General features: G+C 39.8%; 1 protein-coding gene across 1 annotated transcript in view; it reads left to right on the plus strand.

Annotated features, from left to right (window-relative positions):
* Positions 1 to 23587, plus strand: part of LOC137657593 (eukaryotic translation initiation factor 2-alpha kinase-like) — a 113786-nt gene that overhangs the window by 53146 nt on the left and 37053 nt on the right. Inside the window, exons 9-13 of the mRNA XM_068391944.1 lie at positions 7847 to 7985; positions 10457 to 10619; positions 11911 to 12062; positions 14623 to 14745; positions 15853 to 15996. Of these exons, the coding sequence (XP_068248045.1) occupies positions 7847 to 7985; positions 10457 to 10619; positions 11911 to 12062; positions 14623 to 14745; positions 15853 to 15996 (721 nt within the window). The remainder of the gene's footprint in view (positions 1 to 7846; positions 7986 to 10456; positions 10620 to 11910; positions 12063 to 14622; positions 14746 to 15852; positions 15997 to 23587) is intronic.

Consider the following 23587-nt stretch of genomic DNA (forward strand, 5'->3'; position numbering starts at 1 on the left):
GTATGACAGTCTTTGTTCAGTTGCCGTTGGGTGAAAATGGCGTCATCTGCGGCCGCTGGTAATAAATTTGGGCTGATTATGAGTCCTCTTCTCAGTTATTACGGACAGGAGAGGTATGTAAAGTGTCTCTATGGTCCGGGTTTGTTGATGGAATGGCGTGGGTTGCGTTACCACGCTGCCACCATGATATAATATGCAAGAGGTTGCAGTGATTAAAAGACAGGTCTTGATGGCTTGGGTGCTAGGTAGAGACTGCTCTTTATTCATAGCTACATGGGACTACATGATACCACATGTCTCAGTCGGAGAGGTCAGGTGATCCCTACAGAATGGACCCTCCACAAGGACGTGTGCAAGAGTCTTTGGATGACTTGGGGTCAGCCCACCATAGACCTCTTTGCGACCTCATTGACCAAAAGGCTCCCGACCTATTGCTCTCCAGTCCCAGATCCAGAGGCGGCCCACATAGATGCCTTTCTGCTGGACTGGTCTCACATGGACGCCTACGCATTCCCGCCGTTCAAGATCATCAACAGGGTTCTGCAGAAGTTCGCCTCTCACGAAGGGACAAGGTTGACGTTGGTTGCTCCCCTCTGGCCCGCGAGAGAGTGGTTCACAGAGGTACTTCAATGGCTGGTAGACGTTCCAAGGAGTCTACCTTTAAGGATGGATCTCTTACGGCAGCCCCACGTAAGGAGTCTTCATCAAAGCCTCCCCGCGCTTCGTCTGACTGCCTTCAGACTATCGAAAGACTCTCAAGAGCTCGAGGATTTTCGAAGGAGGCAGCCAGAGCGATCGCGAGGGCTAGGAGATCATCTACTATCAAGGTCTACCAGTCGAAGTGGGAGGTCTTTAGAGAGTGGTGCAAGTCATCCTCTATTTCCTCTTCCAGTACCTCTGTAGCCCAAATTGCAGACTTTCTCCTGCATCTGAGAAATGTTCGCTCCCTCTCTGCTACCACTATTAAGGGCTACAGGAGCATGTTGGCGTCTGTGTTCAGATATAGAGGCTTGGATCTGTCAAATAATAAAGATCTCCAAGATCTCCTTAAGTCCTTCGAGACCTCTAAGGAGCGTCGTATGTCAACTCCTGCTTGGAACTTAGACGTGGTCCTAAGGTTCCTAATGTCCGACAGGTTTGAGCCATTGCATTCAGCCTCCCTGAAGGATCTCACCCTCAAGACGCTTTTTTTGGTGTGCTTGGCTTCGGCTAAAAGGGTCAGTTAGATCCATGCCTTTAGTAAGAACATCGGCTTCTCTACTGATAAAGCCACATGTTCGCTTCAACTTGGTTTTTTGGCCAAGAGTGAACTGCCTTCTCGTCCTTGGCCTAAATCTTTTGATATACCTTGCCTGTCAGAAATCGTAGGCAACGAGGTTGAAAGAGTACTGTGCCCAGTTAGAGCTCTTAAGTTTTATTTGGCTCGTACTAAACCATTACGAGGTGGTTCTGAGGCCTTATGGTGCTCCGTTAAGAAGCCTTCATTGCCCATGTCTAAAAATGCTTTATCGTACTTTATTAGATTTTTAATCCGGGAGGCACATTCTCATTTAAGTGAGAAAGATCGTTGTTTGCTTAAGGTCAAGACGCACGAAGTGAGAGCGATAGCAACTTCGGTGGCTTTTAAGCAAAACAGGTCTCTGCGAAGTATTATGGACGCGACCTTTTGGAGGAGCAAGTCGGTGTTCGCTTCATTTTACTTAAAAGACGTCCAGACTCTTTATGAGGACTGCTACACCTTGGGTCCATTCGTTGCAGCGAGTGCAGTAGTGGGTGAGGGTTCTACCACTACATTCCCTTAATCCCAATATCCTTTTAATCTTCTCTTGAAATGTTTTTAATCTTGTCTTGGGTTGTACGGAAGACTAGGAAGTCTTTCGCATCCTTTTTGATTTGGCGGGTGGTCAAATGTCGTTTCTTGAGAGCGCCCAGATTAAGAGTATTGTTGAGGTCCTGTTATAAGGGTGGTCGCCCTGGATATAACAGCTCCTGGGAGTCTTTCAGCATCCTGAGAGGATGGCTGGGCTTCGTGAGGAAAGCGGACTAATAAGGCAGAGTAATCGTCATAGTCAGCTTCCTTACCAGGTACCTATATTTAAGTGGGTTTTTTTATGATATAATTGTCAAAAACTCATGAGCATATACGCCTTTATTGTATTAATACTGGTCTCTACCCACCACCATGGGTGTGAATCAGCTATTATATATTCACCGGCTAAGTTTAATATTTAAAAATGATATTTTGATTATAAAATAAATTTTTGAATATACTTACCCGGTGAATATATAAATTAAAGGCCCTCCCTTCCTCCCCGATAGAGACCCAGCGGACTGAGAAGAACTGGAGAACTTGACAAGTATATGTGGTATCTGGCCGATAGTCGGCGCTGGTGGTCACACCCGCAACCTTCACGGCGATCGCTCGCGAGTTTTTGGAATCTGTCGAGCCGTCCGAGACGTCAGCTATTATATATTCACCGGGTAAGTATATTCAAAAATTTATTTTATAATCAAAATATAATTTTTCCTTTCTGCTACTGCTATCCAACTTTACTTTGCTCAAATTTCACCTCTCATTTAACCCATGGATTTGAGATGGGTTTTAAGTAACAGGAGTTGCTTATTAGATTTTCTTAATGGAAAATATACATTTAAAATAACAATTGTTATGGTTTGGCCAACTGGTTTCTCTTATAGAATAATATCGGGAGAACAATTGTATTTTTTCTTTTGGCAATAAATTCTCTACTTAATGGGTTAGAAAGTCATTCTGGCGAGTCCCTCTGAAGGGTTTATGACTGTGGCTTACTTGTCTCAGTAAATTAATTTACGATGATGATATTCTGCAATGTTTGCCCACTGAACAAATGATTAGAATTCATATAGCAGGAAAGCTAAAAATTAAATGCAATGATTGACTGCAGCACATTTTGTCTTGCACTTGTAATAAGATAACGCTTTATGAATTAAGAGAGGTATCATCACTCAATAGGTTGGTTAAGCTGCATGTTACACTTTACTAAGAAGGTAGCGTGACTTTCAGAAGAGGAAATGTAGCATCCTGTATGTGATACTATGATATTAGTATAATGAAAGTTGTTTACTTTTTCAAGGTTTATGGAATACCAAGCAATGGAATAGTAACAATAAACACTAGCTGTGTTTTAAGCCAATTTCATAGAAGAGATAGCCTCTCTCATTTTCTTCATATTTATTCTCCTCTAGCTAGACAATGCATGGCAGCAACTATACTTTTACTGGATGATACACTTGGATTAGGCCGCAGAGGTATTGTAATTCAGCGATTCTCTGGTGCAATTTAAATTTTGTTACCTTTTAAATTGAATTATCTAGTCATAGTGTAAGTATTATAGTTGTAGGTATTACAGCTATGGTAATGTAATCATACCGTTTGTAGAAAAATAACACCGAAAGTACTAGTAATTATTATGTATGACATTTGGAAAATATGTATCTTAGTGACAAGTAAAAGTGCTTTTTAATTTGGATATATTTTGTGAAGTAGTAATTTTGATCTTGAGTTTTGACTTATATATGCCTTAGATCCTTAAGTACAGAAACTCCTAAATTTGCTAAAGAAAGATTCACAAATGAATTAAGCTTATAACCAGGACCTGAAATGAATATTGTTTACATTCTTTGAAGCCCCATTGAAAATAGTCCTTATCAGAGTAAGGCTGGTAATTCAAGTTCCCGTTTAGTGCTAAAGCCTTTTATCCTGCTAGACGGATCATTTCCAATTTAGTCCTGGGTTACGATGTGTTTCGTGCCTTGTTACCCGTCGGCAAGGAACTTACAGATTATTGAAAAATCTTAATGATATTTTTTGACATATGTGGTATTAAAAGTTACCGGTATATAAGATTAGTTTGAAGGTTATAACTAAAAGTAATGATTAATTTGTTTATTAGTTACAGTACAGTACTTTAAATTGCCAGTTATCTAAACAAGGTTAGATTCAGATAATTAGTTTTAAATATTTGTTATCCCTTGATATTGTGAAGTAAGGCCATGAGCCAATTAGGTTAGGGCAGACTGTAGTGGTGGTTTTCAGACATACTTCATCACTGGACCACATCTGAAACCAAAGGAGTACAAGGAATTCCTCCCATTTCTAGATAGGAGAGATGTTCTTAATATTGTCATATTTGAATTTGCAGGCATTGTGGATTTGATTTTAGTTTTGGATTATTTGACTTTGTTTATATAATTCTGTTTCAGAAGTGATTTCCAAGGTTGTATCAGCTTACGTTGGTTTTGTGATAAAGTCAGAGGACAGGTATTTGCCTCGATGTATATTTTCTGAGGCGCAATTATTCCCCTATTTCGGGTGAACTTTGTGGAACTCGTAGGAACGTACTGTATCTCAATGTTTTTAAAGGAAGTCAATTGGAAAATGCACTGCGATGGACGAATTATCACTTAACAAACGTTTCTTCAGGAACGGAACTCATTCGTGTAGCGGGTCATTGGTGTATTTTCCAAACTCCTCCTCCTCCTGCTCTCATGGATGTCTCAATACTGCCATCTCCTTAGTAGTTCTGTATTATTCATTTTACTTCAATTCTTCCTTAGCCTTCCTCTCTCTATCTGCCATTACCATAGATGTGTATTTCCACCCTCCCCCTCAGAATATTGAAGTCTTCAAGGATAGATAACTTTTCATCTCCAGAACTACGGTACTCGGTTTTCCTTTTTTGCTGATCGCCATCGTTTTCAGTCGTATGGGTGCAAATAACATTGGTCCTTAAAGGATAGCCATGCCCGTGATGTCACTCTTCAGTTATTGTAAGAGTAGTACATCTTGATTAAAGTAAATCAGTTTTTGGATTCTAGGGACTGATCCTCGGGTCCTACTAAAGGTTTGTCGAGTCGTACAGACAACTTGATTCTTGTGATTTGAGCTTCTTATTTACAGTGCCACCCTATGGTCCAGTGATTCTTAGCCATCTTTAAAGAGAAGACGCTGACCTTTGTTAAAAATTTGTCGAGCACTTTAGTCTTTAAGTAGGAGACTGGCTTTTACTCTTCACAAGGACTCGTTTGCTTATTGTTCTTTGGGTATTTTGAAACCTCTTGGCACTTTCGGTACACCATATACCCCTTTAAAGATGGCACGGTTTGACTCGTCTCGAGGTTGAATTTGTCTGGCGAAGACTGATGAGTTACCAGATGTTTGTCCCCACAAGAATTGCACCTTCACAGAAGTAATCTATTGAGTTTGTTTCCTTTTCAGCCTTGAACAATCTTTTTAGTCCCAAGCAAACATTTTAACCCCTTAAAAAAGCCTCCCATTATTGAACTTTGGCAAGATGATTGTCCTTTATCATCCTTAAAGGTTTATTTCTAAGGATGGATGGAATTAGTACCTGTCTGGGTACTCTTTACATGGTTTCCTTGCCAGAATATCTACTTTGAAGATTTTATAAAACATATATGGATGCTCTTCTACCATCAGTTTTGTGCCACAGAAGGCATTGTCAAAAATTCTCTTGCCTCCTCTTCGCCTGGTTATGTTTTTCTGTTGCTTTCTGAAAGGCATGACTATGAAAGGCTCTGCAAGAAAACTGTGTGATTTAAATTGGAAAGATTGGGTCCTCAGCGGCAGCAGGACTGCCTTAGTAGATATGGTGTGATCTTGAAAGGACATTTTTAGGACTGGTCCTTTCTTTAGCCTGGCCTGCACCCAGCACATCCATCCTGGCCTGTGTTACTTCATTAACATCATGCATAAAAAGAGGGCTGTGGTCTATAGGGACTTCTCTATCCTTCTCTGGATAGCTAACTTATTGGAATTTTTCTTCTGTGTATGTTCTTTATCTGAGGAATTGAGTGAGAAACTGACCAGAATAGCAACTATGGATGCTGTCTTTAATATGGGCAACTGTTTTGTAACCTCATCATCTGCACCAAGGTGTGCTAATGGTATTCAGGTACAGTGTTTAAGTTTCTGGTAGAAAAGAAGTTACCTGGTGTTGTGTATAAGATCGTGACTTATGTGATCCTGTGTAACAACATAACTAAACAGAGTACTGTATGTTACATGTGATATAGATATTGTAAAAAGGTAAAAAGAATTCATTCGCAAGAAAGTGAAGATATATAATTGGGTCTAGGACTTGCGTGCAATTATAAGTGCGGCTTTTTTCTAAGTATGTTTCAGTGTACAGAAGGCGCTCAACTTACAAACTTAATAGGTTCCAAGGAGCTGCTTGCAAGTCAAATTTTTGTTCAATTCTGTTCAGTTTTGGCCTAGGGTAGGCTATACAATAAGCTCCCATAAGACATCTGAATAATTGAAGATATTAAGGCTTTCAAGAGGAAACTGAAGACCTCATTCAGCGAGCTCTTCGATAGTGACGATCTAACAGTAAGCGAGCAATACGCATCGTGAAATGTTAAATGCTCTCGAATGAAAATCATAAAACGACCATGGAGTTCCTGTAGAGAGTAGGGTTCCCCTGCTGTGCAGGACCATATAAGCAGCTGTTAAAGTAAAGTAAGTAACCTGAATCCCATGCCCATGATTTCCAGCAACAAAAGTCAACATATAGTCGGGTTTCATACGAAATAGATATCGGGTTATTACAAGTGTTTTTCTTACTGTATTAAATGATATAATATTGTTTTATTACAGTATTTCTTTATTTCATCTTCGTTAATTTCAATTGGATTTGTTTGTATCTCGGAATGTTTGCAAGTTGGGGACCTGTAATTGGGTTTAAAACTTGCGTGCAATTATGAGGCTTTTTTTAAAGGACGTTTCAGTGTATTGTAGTCATGAATGCTACCATCCATCCAAATAAAAATCATCCTTTTTGGTAAAGTTGCTTCATTCAGCCATCTGCAAACAGTATCCTTCGATTCATAATCGAGTGTAGTGAAGACTTACCAAATTGAGTTCTAGCTTTTGTCCCCTATGTAATAATTATTAATAATACTGTAGTTTCATATTCTGTAATTTTTCTTTATACGGAAGGTCATAATTATAACTTTTTATCACAGGTCTTTTACAAATCGCATGATGATCAAGGTTTGTCATTTTCACCTGACCTCTTTGGCAACTCATAATATTGACTCTATTTAAGTTTTTGTTTTTACTACTTGGTTTATACTTCACTCTTCTCAAACTTACACAATAGTTCTGTATTTCAAGTGCTGTGAAAAGTGGCTCCATTTCCTCTCTCTATTAACCTTTTTACCCCCAACGCTATTTGGAACTTTCCAACCCTTAACCCCCAGGCGTTTTTTTTTTTTCAAGCACATTTTGCAATATATTTTTTTTTAAATTGCTCTAACAGCCTTAATTTTCATCAGAGAGAGGTCAGGTTGGTATCATTATTTTGGAAAATGCCTGAAGTTTCTCATAAAGTTATCAAAAATATGCAAAAAAATGTCAAAAACAGTTTTTTGCAAGGACGTACCGGTACGTCCATGGTGGTAAAGGGATGAGTTTGTGAAACGTACCAGTACGTCCATTGGGGGGTAAAAGGGTTAATGATTATGCTATAAAGAGTATTTTAAATGCTCTTTTCTCAAACTTGATTTTTGTGTATACTACCGATTACCATATGTCTTTCACAAAAAGTAAGAACTGTGGCTCAATTGATCAGGGGTCACCCTAAAATTGTTCCTTGATTCATAAATATTCAGATAACCTCACATTTCTTTGTAATTACATGGCACTGACAGTTTAAAGATTTTGTAAAGGTAAGTAATTTTTATGAAAAGAAAAAAAACTTAATGTAATTGTGAACATTTTTTTATAATCAAGATTGATATTCTCTTGCTAACATATCCATCACTTGGATTCTTCAATTTACAGATAATGGGTATTACTTATTTGCGGATGAAAACAGCGGGCAACTGAATTTCAGTGGACCTTGGGAAGTTCCAGTTTTGGACGAGGAAACTCTCATGGATGAAGTTACTTCTTATGTTTTTCGGATTTGTTTCCAGATTGGGTAAATAGCTAAATCTTTGTCAAAGTATTTTGTTTTTTTTTCTTTTTGTGCAAATATTTTTGCTTAGACCTCTTAAGAGCAACTAGTTTATCCCAGGAAAAAGTTTGTTGATTTTAAATTTTAGGATTTTTACAAATGAAGTTGAATGTTCCTACGTGTATGCAGTACAAACCTTTCATTCTCTAAAATAAGCTATGTCTTCATTGGAGGTGGAACGACCATTGAAATCATTATTGAGGTAGTAAACGACAGCTGGTGAGTGCGACCGAGTAGCACCTGCCATCTTATGTCAAAGACACTTCTTTGGCTGCAGCAAATACAGACATATTGTTGCCTCCTATCCAGGGCAGTTTAATCTCTTTCTCATGCTTCATAATTAGAATAGTTGATATTTGCTTCTTGTTAATACAAGTGAAAGATGGACTCTGCATTGGTTTGTGGCTAATCAGTAATAGATCTACACTCACTCTGCACCTTGGTTACATGATTGTTGTTAATTCTCCATATATGTGGTATGTATATCTTTGCCTCTCGTTAAAGGTGAGTATATTCTTTGAGGAACAGGTATGCTAAGTCTTCCCTGGCATAAATCTTGGCAATTTCCATGACAATGCTGGAAAGGTTGTTTGACACTTTTTTCTCATAGAGTTTGCAGAAGCTTCTGGGTATTCACCCGGAGAGTATGCTTTCAGTGCGTTTTTTTTGTGTTCGTGTGGTGAGAGGTGATCGTCCTACTTCAAACATGAGCTGTAAGCTCTTCCTTGCAGATTGCCAATGGCGAGTGACCTAAGGAAGGCCATGGGTTTGTGGCTTGGGTGTTACAATCTCATGTTCATGGCTCAGGGCCACATCTCAGGCTCCTCCATGATTAACAAAGTGAATGGTATTTAGTACCTCGTGTTTCTCTAGTTTGATTGGTGCCAGAGATCTTTCTTTCCCCAGTGGCAATCAGTCTAGTGCTTCCTCTGACCCTGATTCCATTGCTGGTTCCGTTTTTGGGACAGAATGCTCTTATTTGTGCAGAGGAATTGGATCTTGTGTTATGATGTAGGGCCTTCTCATAATTATGGAGTCAGGTCCAGTATCTTGTTTTTTCAAGGTTGGTACTGTATCTTATTTTTTTACACTATACCAATGCAATGAGATGTAAACAGAGAATTTCCAATGTGAACTGCTTAGTGCCAATGACTAGTTTTGTAGTCTTACGCCAGGTGGGAGATATAAATTGGGCCAAGTGCATACAAAGGTTAGCCTAGGTCATGCCCCAGGCCTTCAAATTTTTCCCAGGAAAGAATATAAAAATAACATGAATAATAGGTTTCTTGATAATAGGTGCACTTTTGCTATGAATAATGACTGTATTAATGTTAATTTCTCATTGAGAATAAATAAATTATTGTGCTTGTTCTAGTGTTAGGAAGTTAACCCTTTCCATTTAACCTTGCTTATCGAGAGGAATGTCCATTGTTTAAGGGAATCAAAGAGGTTTGGGGGCAAAGCCCCCCATTAAGCATAATGGAAATTGAGTACCTTCCCTGCTCTATATATCATTAAGAGTAGAACGACACTGTCTTGTTGAAAGTCAAATTTGTACTTCTTGCTAATTCCCTTATTTTAATTCTCAAGAGGTGACATTTGCAAATCTACACTCCCGTGTTGTCACAGCTGAGTAGGAAGATACAATTTATAATTCAATTAGGTTAGAAGTGATTATTTCTGGTAGGGTAGGTACACTGTGTATGTGGAATATTCAAAATAAGCCAGGTATCCTCTTAGATAAGGAAATTTCAGATATCTGCTGCTAACTCTGTTAGAAACTCAATATTGAACTGTTGTGAATACAGTAAAATAAGTTTGAGTATTAGAGCATAAATGATTGTCAAATGCAGACATCATGTCTTTATGGCAGTGTGGATAATTTTATACTGTAGCTTTGTACATATGAAACAAATTCTCTAAAAAGAATGTGGGTTGATGAAAGGTCAAAATGCATAGACAAAAGTGATTTTATCTGCCAGTATAATAACTTCATCATCATATCATCTCCTACGTCTATTGATGCAAACGGCCTTGGTTAGATTTCGCAAGTCGTCTCTATCTCGAGCTTTTAATGCAATGCTTCCCCATTCATCATCTCCTTCTTCGCATTTCATAGTCCTCAGCCATGTAGGCGTGGGTCTTCCAACTCTTCTAGTGCCTTGTTGAGCCCAGTTGAAAGTTTGGTGTTCTAATCTCTTAGGAGATTGCAAAGAGCATGCCCAAACCATCTCCATCTACCCCTCACCATGATCTCATCCACATATGGCACTTGAGTAATATCTTATAGTTTCATTTCTAATCCTGTTCTGCCATTTAACTCCCAATATTCTTCTGAGGGTTTTATTATCAAATCTACAAAATGTGTTGGATATTTAATTGTCAATATAATAGCAAAGTAGAATCAAATGGATTTTTTATTTTCATTTCTACAGACCTGACAATTGGTTAAAGTTGGCCTGTGCAATAGTATTTTATGCTGCCATACACTACCTTGCAATACGTTGGGTTGTGGGACACATGAAGCGACGGATCGCCAACCAAGCTATCAGATTTATCACCATGATGTTACATCATATTATCCTTAATAATCCTCATGTAAGTAATCTTGAACAAATAAGTTTTTAAAGAAATGAAAGTTAAACTTTATATGTACATCAAAATTATAGCTTGCATGTATTTATTGTTTAAAACAGTACTGTATATAGAATATGAATGTGTTGAGGTGGTTTGGCCATGTTGAGAGAATGGAAAATGGCTGTCTGCTAAAGAAGGTGATGAATGCAAGAGTTGATGGGAGAAGTACAAGAGGAATGCCAAGGTTTGGGTGGATGGATGGAGTGAAGAAAGCTCTGGGTGATAGGAGGATAGATGTGAGAGAGGCAAGAGAGCGTGCTAGAAATAGGAATGAATGGCGAGCGATTGTGACGCAGTTCCAGTAGGCCCTGCCGCTGCCTCCGATGCCTTAGATGACCGCGGAGGTAGCAGCAGTAGGGGATTCAGCATTATGAAGCTTCATCTGTGGTGGATAATGTGGGAGGGTGGGCTGTGGCACCCTAGCAGTACCAGCTGAACTCGGTTGAGTCCCTTGTTAGGCTGGAGAAACGTAGAGAGTAGAGGTCCCCTTTTTTGTTTTGTTTCATTTGTTGATGTCGGCTACCCCCCAAAATTGGGGGAAGTGCCTTGGTATATGTGATGTATGTATGTATATAGAATGTGCTTGATTTCTGACTAGGCTGTGTTATTGTTAATGGGGTTCATGTCTAAATTGGTGTATTTATGGAATTTTCTGTACACTGATGAATTTGTTAGCTGATTTCTTTGTAATGTGTATATAGGATAGCAATTTTTTTTTATTAAACTTTATTTTTTTTTATTATATTTATTGGAAATTTGAATCATGATTATGGATAACTATTTATTAGATTGTAAATTGAGGCAATATATAGCATTCAATTCATATTTTTATCATCTTTTCATCTTTTTTTTTTGTTCCATTTATATTTAATTTTTGCATATTCACTGCTGACTGAGAGGACTTCTTGGTATTTTAGTAACCTATTAAAAATTTTTTGAAGCTTATGACCGCAGTACAAAGAGCCCATGATTTTCGTGGATTTTACTTTATCAGTGTCGATAATTTACATACTGTAGATTTGCAGTCTTTTAATTTCATATTTTTGCAGACTCACAGTGCACTCTGTTTAGATCAGTGTGCACTGCAATGTTCATGTTCCCCTGCTGCTTCTCTTTCCTTTTTAACTCTCCTTCTGTGTTGTATACTGTATTTTCCTGTTGTTGTAACATGATACTATCAAATACAGTATAACTATAATGATAGTAGTAAAACAAAAATAGAAATAAATATACAGTGTGAATTGTCTTCCAGATTATTGCAATAATTCAGAGAATGGGCGTTCAGCTACCTCAGCTTCCCGCACCTCCTCCGCCAGCACATCAAGAAACCCAGAAGCAACCTTTACCCAGTGGTTCTGGTGAAGAACAGCAAAAGATTGATCCAGCACTGCAGTTTATATCTAGGTAAGAAAGGGAAAAGATTAATTATCAAGTTGATAAGAACTGTTAAATTATTTAAATTTGCGTTTATACTACAAAATCTGAATTCAATTCATTTACTTTCATCTAGTACTTTATGAAGGACTGTTATGAATTGGTGAAATCTAAGAAATAGTCAACTACCCTTGAAATAAAAAACATAATTTGAATAATGAAATTTCTTATTAACATCTCGCCTTATGTTTATATTGCTTTCGTATCAGGGAGCTTGGATGTTACTCCTTAAAATTAAAAGATTTTCCCCATTATTCTTGTTCCAGTACGCTAATGCCTCTAATAAAGCAGTGAGACCATCATCTAACAATATGATACTACTCATGCTGGATAGCTATATAAATTTTATTTAAAATACTTTGCTATCCTCTTGATGTCACTAACTGGTGGGGAGGAGGATGGGCATATATATAAACATCAGGTATATATTGAAATTTTGTTTATTTCTCTGAATCTCCCCTGATATTGATATTGCTAACTCACACACTTAACAGGTGGTGGGTAGCTTGTTAAGGAAAGAGATGGTACATCTAGTTTCTGTAATCAGGTAATTAAAATACTAAACTTAACTTAAGTTACTCCAGGCTTTTTGGTACTTTAAATTCCAGCAGACATTTTGTAAAGTACTTTAACTAGATTAACACCTAGTTACCGCACTGACTCCGTGATCTATTTATGACCCCACTTAATGAGCATTCCGATCCTTGATTTGGGAACCCAAGATTAACGTTTTGATAGACTGCAGGTAGTTTCTTGTAATGAGATTTTGAGGGAAGGAAGTTTATTTTCTTTTATTATCGTAGTAAAAAATAGAGGGTTGGGCATGAATGTAAAGAGAGTTCTATATGAGAAAGTGATTGTACCAACTGTGATGTATGGATTGGAGTTGTGGGGAATGAAAGTGATGGAGAGACAGAAATTGAATGTGTTTGAGATGAAGTGTCTAAGGAGTATGGCTGGTGTATCTCGAGTAGATAGGGTTAGGAACGAAGTGGTGAGAGTGAGAACGGGTGTAAGAAATGAGTTAGCAGGTAGAGTGGATATGAATGTGTTGAGGTGGTTTGGCCATGTTGAGAGAATGGAAAATGGATGTCTGCTAAAGAAGGTGATGAATGCAAAAGTTGATGGGAGAAGTACTAGAGGAAGGCCAAGGTTTGGGTGGATGGATGGAGTGAAGGAAGCTCTGGGTGATAGGAGGATAGATGTGAGCGAGGCAAGAGAGCGTGCTAGAAATAGGAATGAATGGCGAGCGATTGTGACGCAGTTCCGGTAGGCCCTGCTGCTGCCTCCGATGCCTTAGATGACTGCAGAGGTAGCAGCAGTAGGGGATTCAGCATTATGAAGCTTCATCTGTGGTGGATAATGTGGGAGGGTGGGCTGTGACACCCTAGCAGTACCAGCTGAACTCGGTTGAGTCCCTTGTTAGGCTGGAGGAACGTAGAGAGTAGAGGTCCCCTTTTTGTTTTTGTTTCTTTGTTGATGTCGGCTACCCCCCAAAATTGGGGGAAGTGCCATGGTATATGTATGTATGTATTATCGTATTTCACAATCGGTTATTTTTATACTGGATGTTTGACTGTCTGCCACATATCCTTGGAAGGAAGGTGGTGATACTGAAGAGAATTATAAATTAGTTTATGAATTTAGACTTTGAAATTCCATTTTTTTTAAAGGAGATTTTATTTCTAGCTGAGGGTTCAGTGACAAGGTCACAAAGTAAGCAAAATTCAAGTCAAAGGAAGGACTCAATGTTTAAGAATCACAAAAGGGTAATTCAGACCTGTACTCCTATTTTTGTATAGAATTTCTTTTATAGTGTTGACTGTGACTCATTGGTTTACATAGTTGGTTTTTGCAAGGCTTTATCTTGAAGAAACCTGTTTTTATTAGGAATTTATTGGTATAAATAACAATTTACTGTTAATTTATCAACTTAAATTTGGAGTGTGTTATACTTTTATTTTTCTCAGTGAGAAAGTTCAAGATTTTATGTATTATACTGTATAAGAATTTAGTTTTATAAGGTGGTTAGTGAGTATAGTTTTGGGATCCAACTAGAAATGTTACTTTCCTACCTCTTTCCTTCATTATCCCACTTCCATCAGTGTGTGTGAATTGGTAATAAGAACATCAGGGGAGTTTTATAAAACTAAACAGAATTTTAATGCTAAAATTCATTATTTTTATACTTGTCTGATATTCATACATATGTTCACCACTCCTCCCCACTGATCAGCATGTCAAGAGACTAATGATCGAGTTTTCGACTTTGAGAACTGAAAAGGAGGTAATACATAGTATAAACTGCTAGATAGATAAAATAAACTGCCAGAGAGGCCGGCTAGATAGTTTTGCAAGGAGAGAGAGAGAGGAATTTCTTTTTTATTTTGGAGTAGACTTCAACACAGCTTCAAGTAGAAGCAATATGAGAATCAGGCGAGTGTAAAAATAAATGTTATTAAAATTCTGTTTATGCATTAAATGAGAACTGTTTGAAAAAAAGTTGATTAAATTTTCTTCTACTTTACAGATATTCAAGTGATTTTGAACCAGTACGGTGCCTTGGTCGAGGTGGTTTTGGAGTTGTGTTTCAAGTTTATAACAAACTGGATTTAAATGAGTATGCTGTTAAGAGAATAACTCTTCCCTCCAAGTAAGTATTTAGTTTGAGTTTATTGAATCTAAACTTTTGATGAAATCTTCATCAACACTTTATTATCCCAAAATAGGGAAGAAAACGTGGCGGTTGGTCTTCCCCTTTTCTATAGCAAAGACTCAATTGCTGTGAAGTGCAACATATTAAAGTTTCCATTAGTAATTTTTAATTTTTATTGATAAATTGTCAATTTTGAAGCTAATTCATAGTTAATAATTTGAAATGAGTGTGGAAGTTGAACTTATTGTTAGGTTTTCCATTGTATTTTCCATATTTTATTCATTTATAGCATTGACTTAAATAGAATAAGATATTTGACTTTATTTGTGAGATGCATTTAGTTCTAGTTGTTTACATGTATCATTTCTCCTTTACTTTTGAAGCCTGCAATCCAGCTTGTTCTATACAGTGGAATTCATGTAAATAAATATTTATTATTTCTATATTTACAATTGAATGGAACTAGGGACCCACCCTCCACCCCACTTCTAAGGTGATACTTTCCTTTGGCGATTAGGCCCACTTAAATCCGAAACATATTTGACCTTCTTGGGCTAGGCCTCTGGCCTTGTACTGCACATAACCCTATTCTCACCATCTAGAGAGGGTTTTGGCCGCTGGTTTAAAGAAGGATGTGTAAGACTTTGGGAATTAGGAGAAATTTTCATTGTTGTTTTATTTAGAGGTTGTTAACCTGTCACTATTATTATTATTATTATTATTATCATTATTATTATTATTTATTATTATTATTATTATTATTATTATTATTATTATTATTATTATTATTATTACTAGCTATGCTACAAGCCTAGTTGGGAAAGTAAGATGCTATATAATCCCAAGGGCTCCAAAAGGGAAAAATGGCCCAGTGAGGAAAGGAAATAAGGAAATAGACAATATTATAAATAATGAACAATTAAGATATTTTAAATAGAGTAACGTCAAAACGTGTATTATATATGAACTATAAAAAGACTTATGTCAGCCTGTTCAACACAAAAACATTTGCTGCAAGATTGAACTAGCACTTAATAGTATGTTCTAAACAGGTCATTATGGAAATACTGTATTTTGGTTTAAAATCATATTGTTTTATTTCAGAGAGGAATCTGCAGAAAGAGTGAAACGGGAGGTCAGAGCACTTGCCAGACTTAATCATACTAATATTGTGAGGTATTATAATAGCTGGTTAGAGTCGCCACCCATTGGTTGGTACAGTGAAGCAGAAAACCTCTGGAAGAATGGGTGAGTTACAGTAGATTTGTAAAACTTTTTTGGGTCATTGTTTTACTACAAAAATTTGATACATAACTTGTTTTTAACCCTTTTACCCCCAAAGGACGTACTGGTACGTTTCACAAAAGCCATCCCTTTACCCCCATGGACGTACCGGTACGTCCTTGCAAAAAAATGCTATAAAAAAGGGATTTTGACGAAGGAAAAATCTATTTCTGGGCGAGAGACCTGTGCCGCCCAGTGAAATACTCCTAGAGCACTATTTCTAAGGAATATAACTGCTATATATTACCAGAGAAAAAAAGCATAGGAATGCCAGGTTGAACCCAGCTCGCTCACCTATATAAGGTGTCGGTATAAAATACTGGGGCGTGATAATTCACAACCAGAGGTCTCGCACTATTTAGATATCTCCTCTTCAAAATCCCCGCCACAGCGAGGTGCCGATCAACACTACTACCACTAACCCAACCCACGCCAGTGACGTCACTCCTCATAGCACCCAAGGTTTGGGGCCCATGTTGGGAGGGAAGTCAAGGGAGGGTTCACTGGGCGGCACAGGTCTCTCGCCCAGAAATAGATTTTTCCTTCGTCAAAATCCCTTTTCTGGGCTCCGACCTGTGCCGCGCAGTGAAATAGTACCAGAGAAATGGTCCCAAATCTTGGAACAATACCTGAGGAAGTAGAATAAAATCCAAAATAACAGGTAAGAGGATAGCAAGACATAGTTGATTAAGGTTCACTATGTTCAGGAGGAATCACATTCCCTGCTGCCACTGTAGCAAATATAAGGCTTCCAGAGGTTTTAAGCAGTGGCGTTTAAATACTGTTGGAGACTTCCGGCCTGTATATTTAGTAAGTCCAGTGAAGTTCATAGTAATTAACTGAGGTAGCTACAGCTCATATATCATGGACGTGAGGGAGTGATGTGGGAATGATTCTAGGTAGCCCGTTAATGAAATGCAGAATCTTCTGTCTGAGTCCTTTCAGGATGATGGTTCTTCACCTTCTCTAATGGGTAAGGGCCCCGAGGACTGAACGGGAGATATGTTTAAGTAGGCTTCCAGAGTGTTTACTGGACATAAAGATGGGTCCTGCGGAAGTGGGACAATCTTCCAGGGGAACCGTCTGTCCTGGGGGTCCTCATTTTCGCTAAAAATCTTTTGTCAGGGGAAAGGAGTACTTCCCCTGACGAGAGAAATTCAATATGACCTGGATCTCTAGACAAGGCTGAAAGTTCTGATATTCTGGTGCCAGAAGTCAGGTTCATTAAGAACAAGGATTTCCTAACCAATGGAATATAATGGCAAGTCTCGTTAAGAGTGTCTGAAGCCAACTTAAGTACGTCATTCAGAAACCAGGAAACTGAGTTAGGGTGAGTTGATGGTTTCAATCTGGCGCAGGTTCTCGGGATGGATGAGAAGTATGAATCTGTAAGGGCAATATTAAAGCCAATTGTAAAACCTTCAAGGCTGACTTAATTTGTGGTAATAGTACAAGTCACTAAGTCTGATTCAAATAAAATTCTGAAGAAGGTTACTGTCAGATTCATAGTCATCGCCTCAACCTTTGAGTCCCTTAAAAACTGGCAAGTTTCATAACAGCCGAATCATACTGTCGAAGGGTGGATCCCCTCTTATCTGATTCTAAAAATAACGTATTTGAGGATCAATATCTGCACCTCTTGAGCTGCAAATTTCATAAAGTCCAGAAAGGTAGGGCATTCTGAATTTGAGGAAGCTAACACACAGCGAGTTGTACTGCTTGTGTTAGTATTGGATTGGGGATCTGTCGAGGTGGAGACCCAGTTCCACCAGAAGGGGAAACCCGTTGTGCTTAGGCCAGATGGGGGCTACTAGAGCAACTTGGCCTTTGAAAGTCCTGAGCTTGTCTAACACTTTCACCGACAGATTTATTGGTGGGAATAGGTAAATTCTCTCCCAAGTGTTCCAAACTAATGATATTGCGTCTGTGGCGTAAGCCCGAGCATCCGGGCTGGGAGCTACGTAGCACTCTAGTTTGTAGTTGGACTTTGTTGCAAACAGATCTATCTGGAGATCCGGAACCTGAGAAAGAATCCAACTGAAGGACATTGGGTCTAGTGACCACTCCGACTCCAGCGGAGTTGTCCTCGAAAGTGCGTCCGCCACTATCAATCTAGAAGAAACCTGATATGTTGGTTTTTGGCTGGAGCCGGTTGCTTAAGGTCAAAAATACCGCCATGGCCTCTAAAACATTGATATGAAGTTGGCGGAATATTGTCGACCATAGTCCCAGGACTTTCTTGTACTGAGAGTATCCCCCCCCCCGCCTGTTAGGGAGGCGTCTGTGTAAATGACGAGCTTGGGGGTGGATATTGTAAGGAAACGGATTTGCCAGATTTTGACCTTTGTCCATGGTTGAAGTCTTTTCTTCAGAATTGGTTGGAGTCGAGCCCTTTGTCTCGATATTACACGTTTTCCTGGAGCACCATACTCGGCTTATATCTTTCAGTCTGGCCTTCAGTAGTATATCTGTTACTGAGGCAAACTGGAGGGCACCCAGGATTCTCTCTTGATTTCTTCTGGAAGACAATTTGTCTTTGAGAAAACGTATTGTGTTTTGCTATATCGTTCCTCTTGGCTGTTGGGAGACAGTGTGTGGGAGCATAGAACCCATTGAATCCTAACCACTGAAACTTGTCCTCGGGACCAAAGGAGATTTCTCGAAGTTGATTTGGAACCAAAACTGTTGTAAGAGATTATCACTCTGTAGTTGCTGTGAGGCAGTGTGCCTAGTTGAAGCCTAGAAACGGACGAAAATGCCTTGCTTTCGGAACATGATAGCAAACGTCTGCAAGACCCATAGAGGAGGTGACGGCCCCACAGAGAAGCAAGGTCCGCACCTGAGAGATGGTCAGCATGTGAAACTTGTCGCATTAAATGTAAGAATTCAGAAGCGAAAGGTCTAGGATTACTCTTCGCTATTCTGAGTCTTTCTTTGGCCCGCTGAACAAGTGATCCTGAAATTACAAACGATTTACTTTCTTTATTGCTTCCTTTTGCAATAAAACGTTTTCATATAAGACTAGCTCTTCCGTTGGATGTTGATGAAAACTGGTTGGTGGAGGGGGCCTTTCTATCCAACTCCACCCCAGACCTTTGGGAATTACACTGAAAGCCCAAATGTTGAACGTTCAACGGTTCCGGAAGATGTAAAGTCCTACCCCTACCTGAGAACTCCCAATGATTTGCTGCGGGTTTACCTCCTCGGCCTCGAGAGTAGCTGTTGCGAAAAGTTCCTCTCGAGCTAGCGCCTCTGGGGCGCTGGTAACCCTGGAAGGCACCCTGAGTTTCAAAGGTGGGCCTAAGGGCTGGGGAAGTAGCATAGGAGGTAGTTGCTACTTGAGACTGAGGAACCAGCACGTATTGCTGTTGGGGTTGACCCTTCGAAGTGAAAGGTTGACTCCCTTGTGCCACCGGGATGGTTTGAACCACCTGTTGGGACCGCCGGTTTGGAAGGAATGGAAAGATCTCAGACTCTTTCTACCTCGAGATTGGTTGCTGGCCGGTTCGAACTTGTGCTTGGGGACTAAGCCCATCGAACCTTGAGGCTCTGATTGACCCTAGCAGCTCCAGACTGGGGCTTTAATGAGCTTGTTAGGCTCATGTCTGATAGTGGCCTCAGACAAGACATGCCTACAGCAACGACGTCTGGCCGCAAAGAAGTCGTAGGAATCAGACAGTAAGGTTTGAAGTAATGACTTCGTCAAGACCTTAAAAGGTGGTTCTTCTTCATACATTAAAGAGGTCTTTTCTGCCATTGTAGCCGAGTTGATAGGTCCACTCAGGCGCATACAGGCTTCGAGCTCGAGGCATATCAGGGATTCCGGAAGCCTGGGTAGCCACTCAATGAACTGAATGGGAGCACAGTCAGCGCTTAATTTACCCGATGTGAAGGTCGCCGGGGCGTTAGTCCAGCAATCGTGATCCCCCAGGGACAGGAGGGAGGTCGGATGCGTTTCCTTCAGCTGCGGTAACGGCTTGTCCTCGTTTACTGCCTGCAGAGCAAGGTCCGATATCTTAGTGACACACGGAGTAGGGGTTTACTCCTCCACTAGAAACATCGTGTACGGGCTCTTGTGAGGTGTTAACGTAGTGTTAACACACTCCCACTCGTTTAAGGGCCGGACCCAGGTGGACTGAGCCTGCCCCTTTGGGTACATTTTGGTTTCTTTGGGGACCTTGTCAAACCTTACGAGTGTCTCCTCGGTAAGGCATGCGAAACCAGAGAGAGGGAACTGTAGACCCGGCGGGTAGAATTCAAAATCTTCTACAGTCCGGGTGCCAAACCCTTCGATGGTCAACATACCATCTTTGAAGGGAGAGCGCAAAGCCCCCTTCCACGGATTGCTTTCGACAAATTCCGGGAGCTTAGAGGCATCCGGGATGATATATTGTGCTGTTGAGGTAGCCCATAACAAATGAGACCCTGTATGAGGCTATTTGGTTTAGCACTCTCTCTTCCCCCTAATGGGCAACAATTCCATTCAATTGTCAAGTTCACAGAGGCACCAGGAATCTTCCAACCTATAATTCGTGGTGACTCGATATGTGACACGAGGTTTGAGCCAGTGAGCTACAGAGGTCCGTAAAATATATATATATGTATATATATGGATAAATATCAGCACAACATCGTGTTCAAATAGAAATAAATTTCTACCTCATCCCTGGGATCGGTCGCTGGTCTCTTCTAATGAAAGGTCAGGTTGAAACTAACCATGCCATGAGAGGCCATGCATCAATCTTGAAAGGGCTGCCGGATCGAAGGGAGCCTTCGGGGTCGTAGGTATCAGGCCGGGCTTCGCTCTCGACCCAAGAGAAGTCTTAACTGGTTTGGTGATTTGGAAGACCTGTGAGTCTTTGGTAGGGCTGGCAGGTAGCTTTAACTTTAGGGACAACGGGACGTGGCCCGACATCAGCCACGTGCTTCCTTGAAAACCCTAAAAGGAAGAGACACAGGGTCTCTTTGCCCTGACACTCCAGGCAAACCCGCCAACCCAGATCTAAAGAGTCGCCAAGGTAGAAGTCATGGAAGACTGCGAGCTCCGAAAGAGGGTATATCGTTACTAATGAACAAGGTAACTCCGTTGGGAATGTAAAATAAATAGATCGAGAATAAATGTTTAAACCGATCAATCACAAAGGAAATAAAATGAAAATCCCAAAATAATATATCCGAAGTTATAATTATAGATAGTAACGACAGGGGCACCTACAGCGTCCCATAGTAGGGCAGTATCCCAAAAAGATCCGGGTGTTCCGAATTCTTAAAATAGACCGGTATGAAACCGGGACAAAAGGCTATGAACAAAATTTCGGACCGGTATAATAACCGGGGAGAAAACTTTTCATAAATTAACTGATATTGTCAAAATAATTCCATAAAAGGTGAAGATTATCAATGAAATAATATTGTCATAGCGCGAAATATACTATCCCGTCGGTACTGGGGAAGTATAGAATAACATAAAGATACATAAGTATCCCATAGCAGGTCAGTAACCTAAAGAGATCCGGATGCTCCGAATTCTTGAATTAGACCAATATGAAATAGGGACAAAAGACTATGAACAAAATTTCAGATCGGTACAGTAACCGGGGAAAAACTTATCATAAATTAACTGACTTTGTTAAAACAATTCCATAATAAGTTAAGATTATCAATGAAAAAATATTGTCATAGCGAGAAATATACTATCCCGTTGCTACTTGGGAAGTATAGAACAAAATAAAGATACGTGAGTGTCCCATAATAGGTTAGTAACCTAAAAGGATCCGGGTGTTCCGGGTTCTTAAAGTAGACCGATATGAAACCGGGACAAAAGGCTATGAACAACTCTAGGACCGGTTTAGTAACCGGGGAAAAACTTATAAATAAACTGACATTGTTAAAACAATCCCGTAATAAGTTAAGGTTATCAATAAAATAATATTGTCATAGCTTGAAATACACTATCCCGTCGCTACTTGGGAAGTATAGAATAAAATACAGATACGTGGGTATCCCATAATAGGTTAATAACCTAAAAAGATCCGGGTGTTCCGGATTCTTAAAATAGACCGATATGAAATCGGGACAAAAGGCTATGAACAAAATTTCGAACCGGTATAGTAACCGGGGAAAAAATTATAAAAATTAACAGACATTGTTGAAACAATTCCGTAATAAGTTAAGATTATCAATGAAATAATATTGTCATAGCGAGGAATATACCATCCCGTCATTACCAGGGAGGTATAAAATAAAAAGGGATGAAAAAGGATGCAAAAAAACAGTGATGAATATAATCAAAACTAGTTCCGGGGCCCCCGGGGCCGGGGAACAGGGTTGGTAAAGGAAACTTAAAGTAACTTAAAGTAAACTTAAAGTAACCTAAGATACATCCTTAAAATACATAAATAGAAAACTCCAGTTATGATCTAAAACTAATGTCTGTAATTGAATAGGGCTCCCGGAGGGAGGATATTAATCAAAACTGTGTCAGTGTCAACAGATCTTGTATTTAAGAGCCCGGAGGCTCCGATGTCTGATGACGGGAGGGTACCACGGGAGAGCGCGGGGGGAGCCAATGGAACCCCCACTACCCAACCGGAGGTACCGGGACGAAGGTAATGATTCATGTAGAATATAATATAATGATATGGGATATTAATAAGTCCTATGCGGACGATAATAGCAGGAGGTACCGTAGGTGGGGACACTCCTAATATAAGTGCTCATTCTTACAACCAAAGCTAAAAGCAAAAGTTACACCAAGGTGCAGTCATACCAACTAATCACGTGTGATAGTCCCCGGTGGTCCCGGCCCTCCCCCTCCCCCGACCGATGGCCAATCGGGGCGACGGGAGGGGAGGAGACGAAACCGCCCGGTATGAATGAATGAGACTAAGTCACACCCCGTGGGTACACTCAGTCCTCAATATGTCGGAACGTTGAGGGAAGACTGAGGAACAAGCATACTTGACCCGTATGTCATAACCAACAACCATCGAGTGAGAGGAAGGGTGTACACTGGAGGACGGGGGGATGGAATAGCCTCCCCAACCAGTGGGGGGGGGGGGTATGGTACCGGGGAATCACCAATGCGTAGTGGTAGACAGGGCTACCAACTGGAGATCCCCTCAACATGACATGAAAATCCCAAAAATATGATCATAACGGAGTAAAGCAATAAATATAATATCAATGCACAAATACATAAAAATAATTAATGAATTAAAAGCGAAATCACGTAAGTAAGGTTAGGCATGCAGAAATAATATGGCGAGAGAGGGACTCGGGCGAGTGGTAAGGGAGGAGCATGACACCATCAGCAGATGGAAAGCAGGGGTACCAACCTAGTTACTGAAGCGGTAGATCGAACAGTAAAAACAACAAAATACGCGAGAGTCCCACTCGAACCAAATGTAAAACTAGGTGGAGCGTAATAAAACTAAAGGTTTAATAATAATAAGTGAGATGGTCGTCTTCCTAGAACTAGCGAAACAATCTCAAAGGTGACGCAATCCACCAACATGCACGAATGCAGGCATACCAACATAACCTACTCCTTGAT

The sequence above is a fragment of the Palaemon carinicauda genome, chromosome 18 (genome assembly GCF_036898095.1).
Source record: "Palaemon carinicauda isolate YSFRI2023 chromosome 18, ASM3689809v2, whole genome shotgun sequence".
In the NCBI taxonomy this organism is placed as follows: Eukaryota; Metazoa; Arthropoda; class Malacostraca; order Decapoda; family Palaemonidae; genus Palaemon; species Palaemon carinicauda.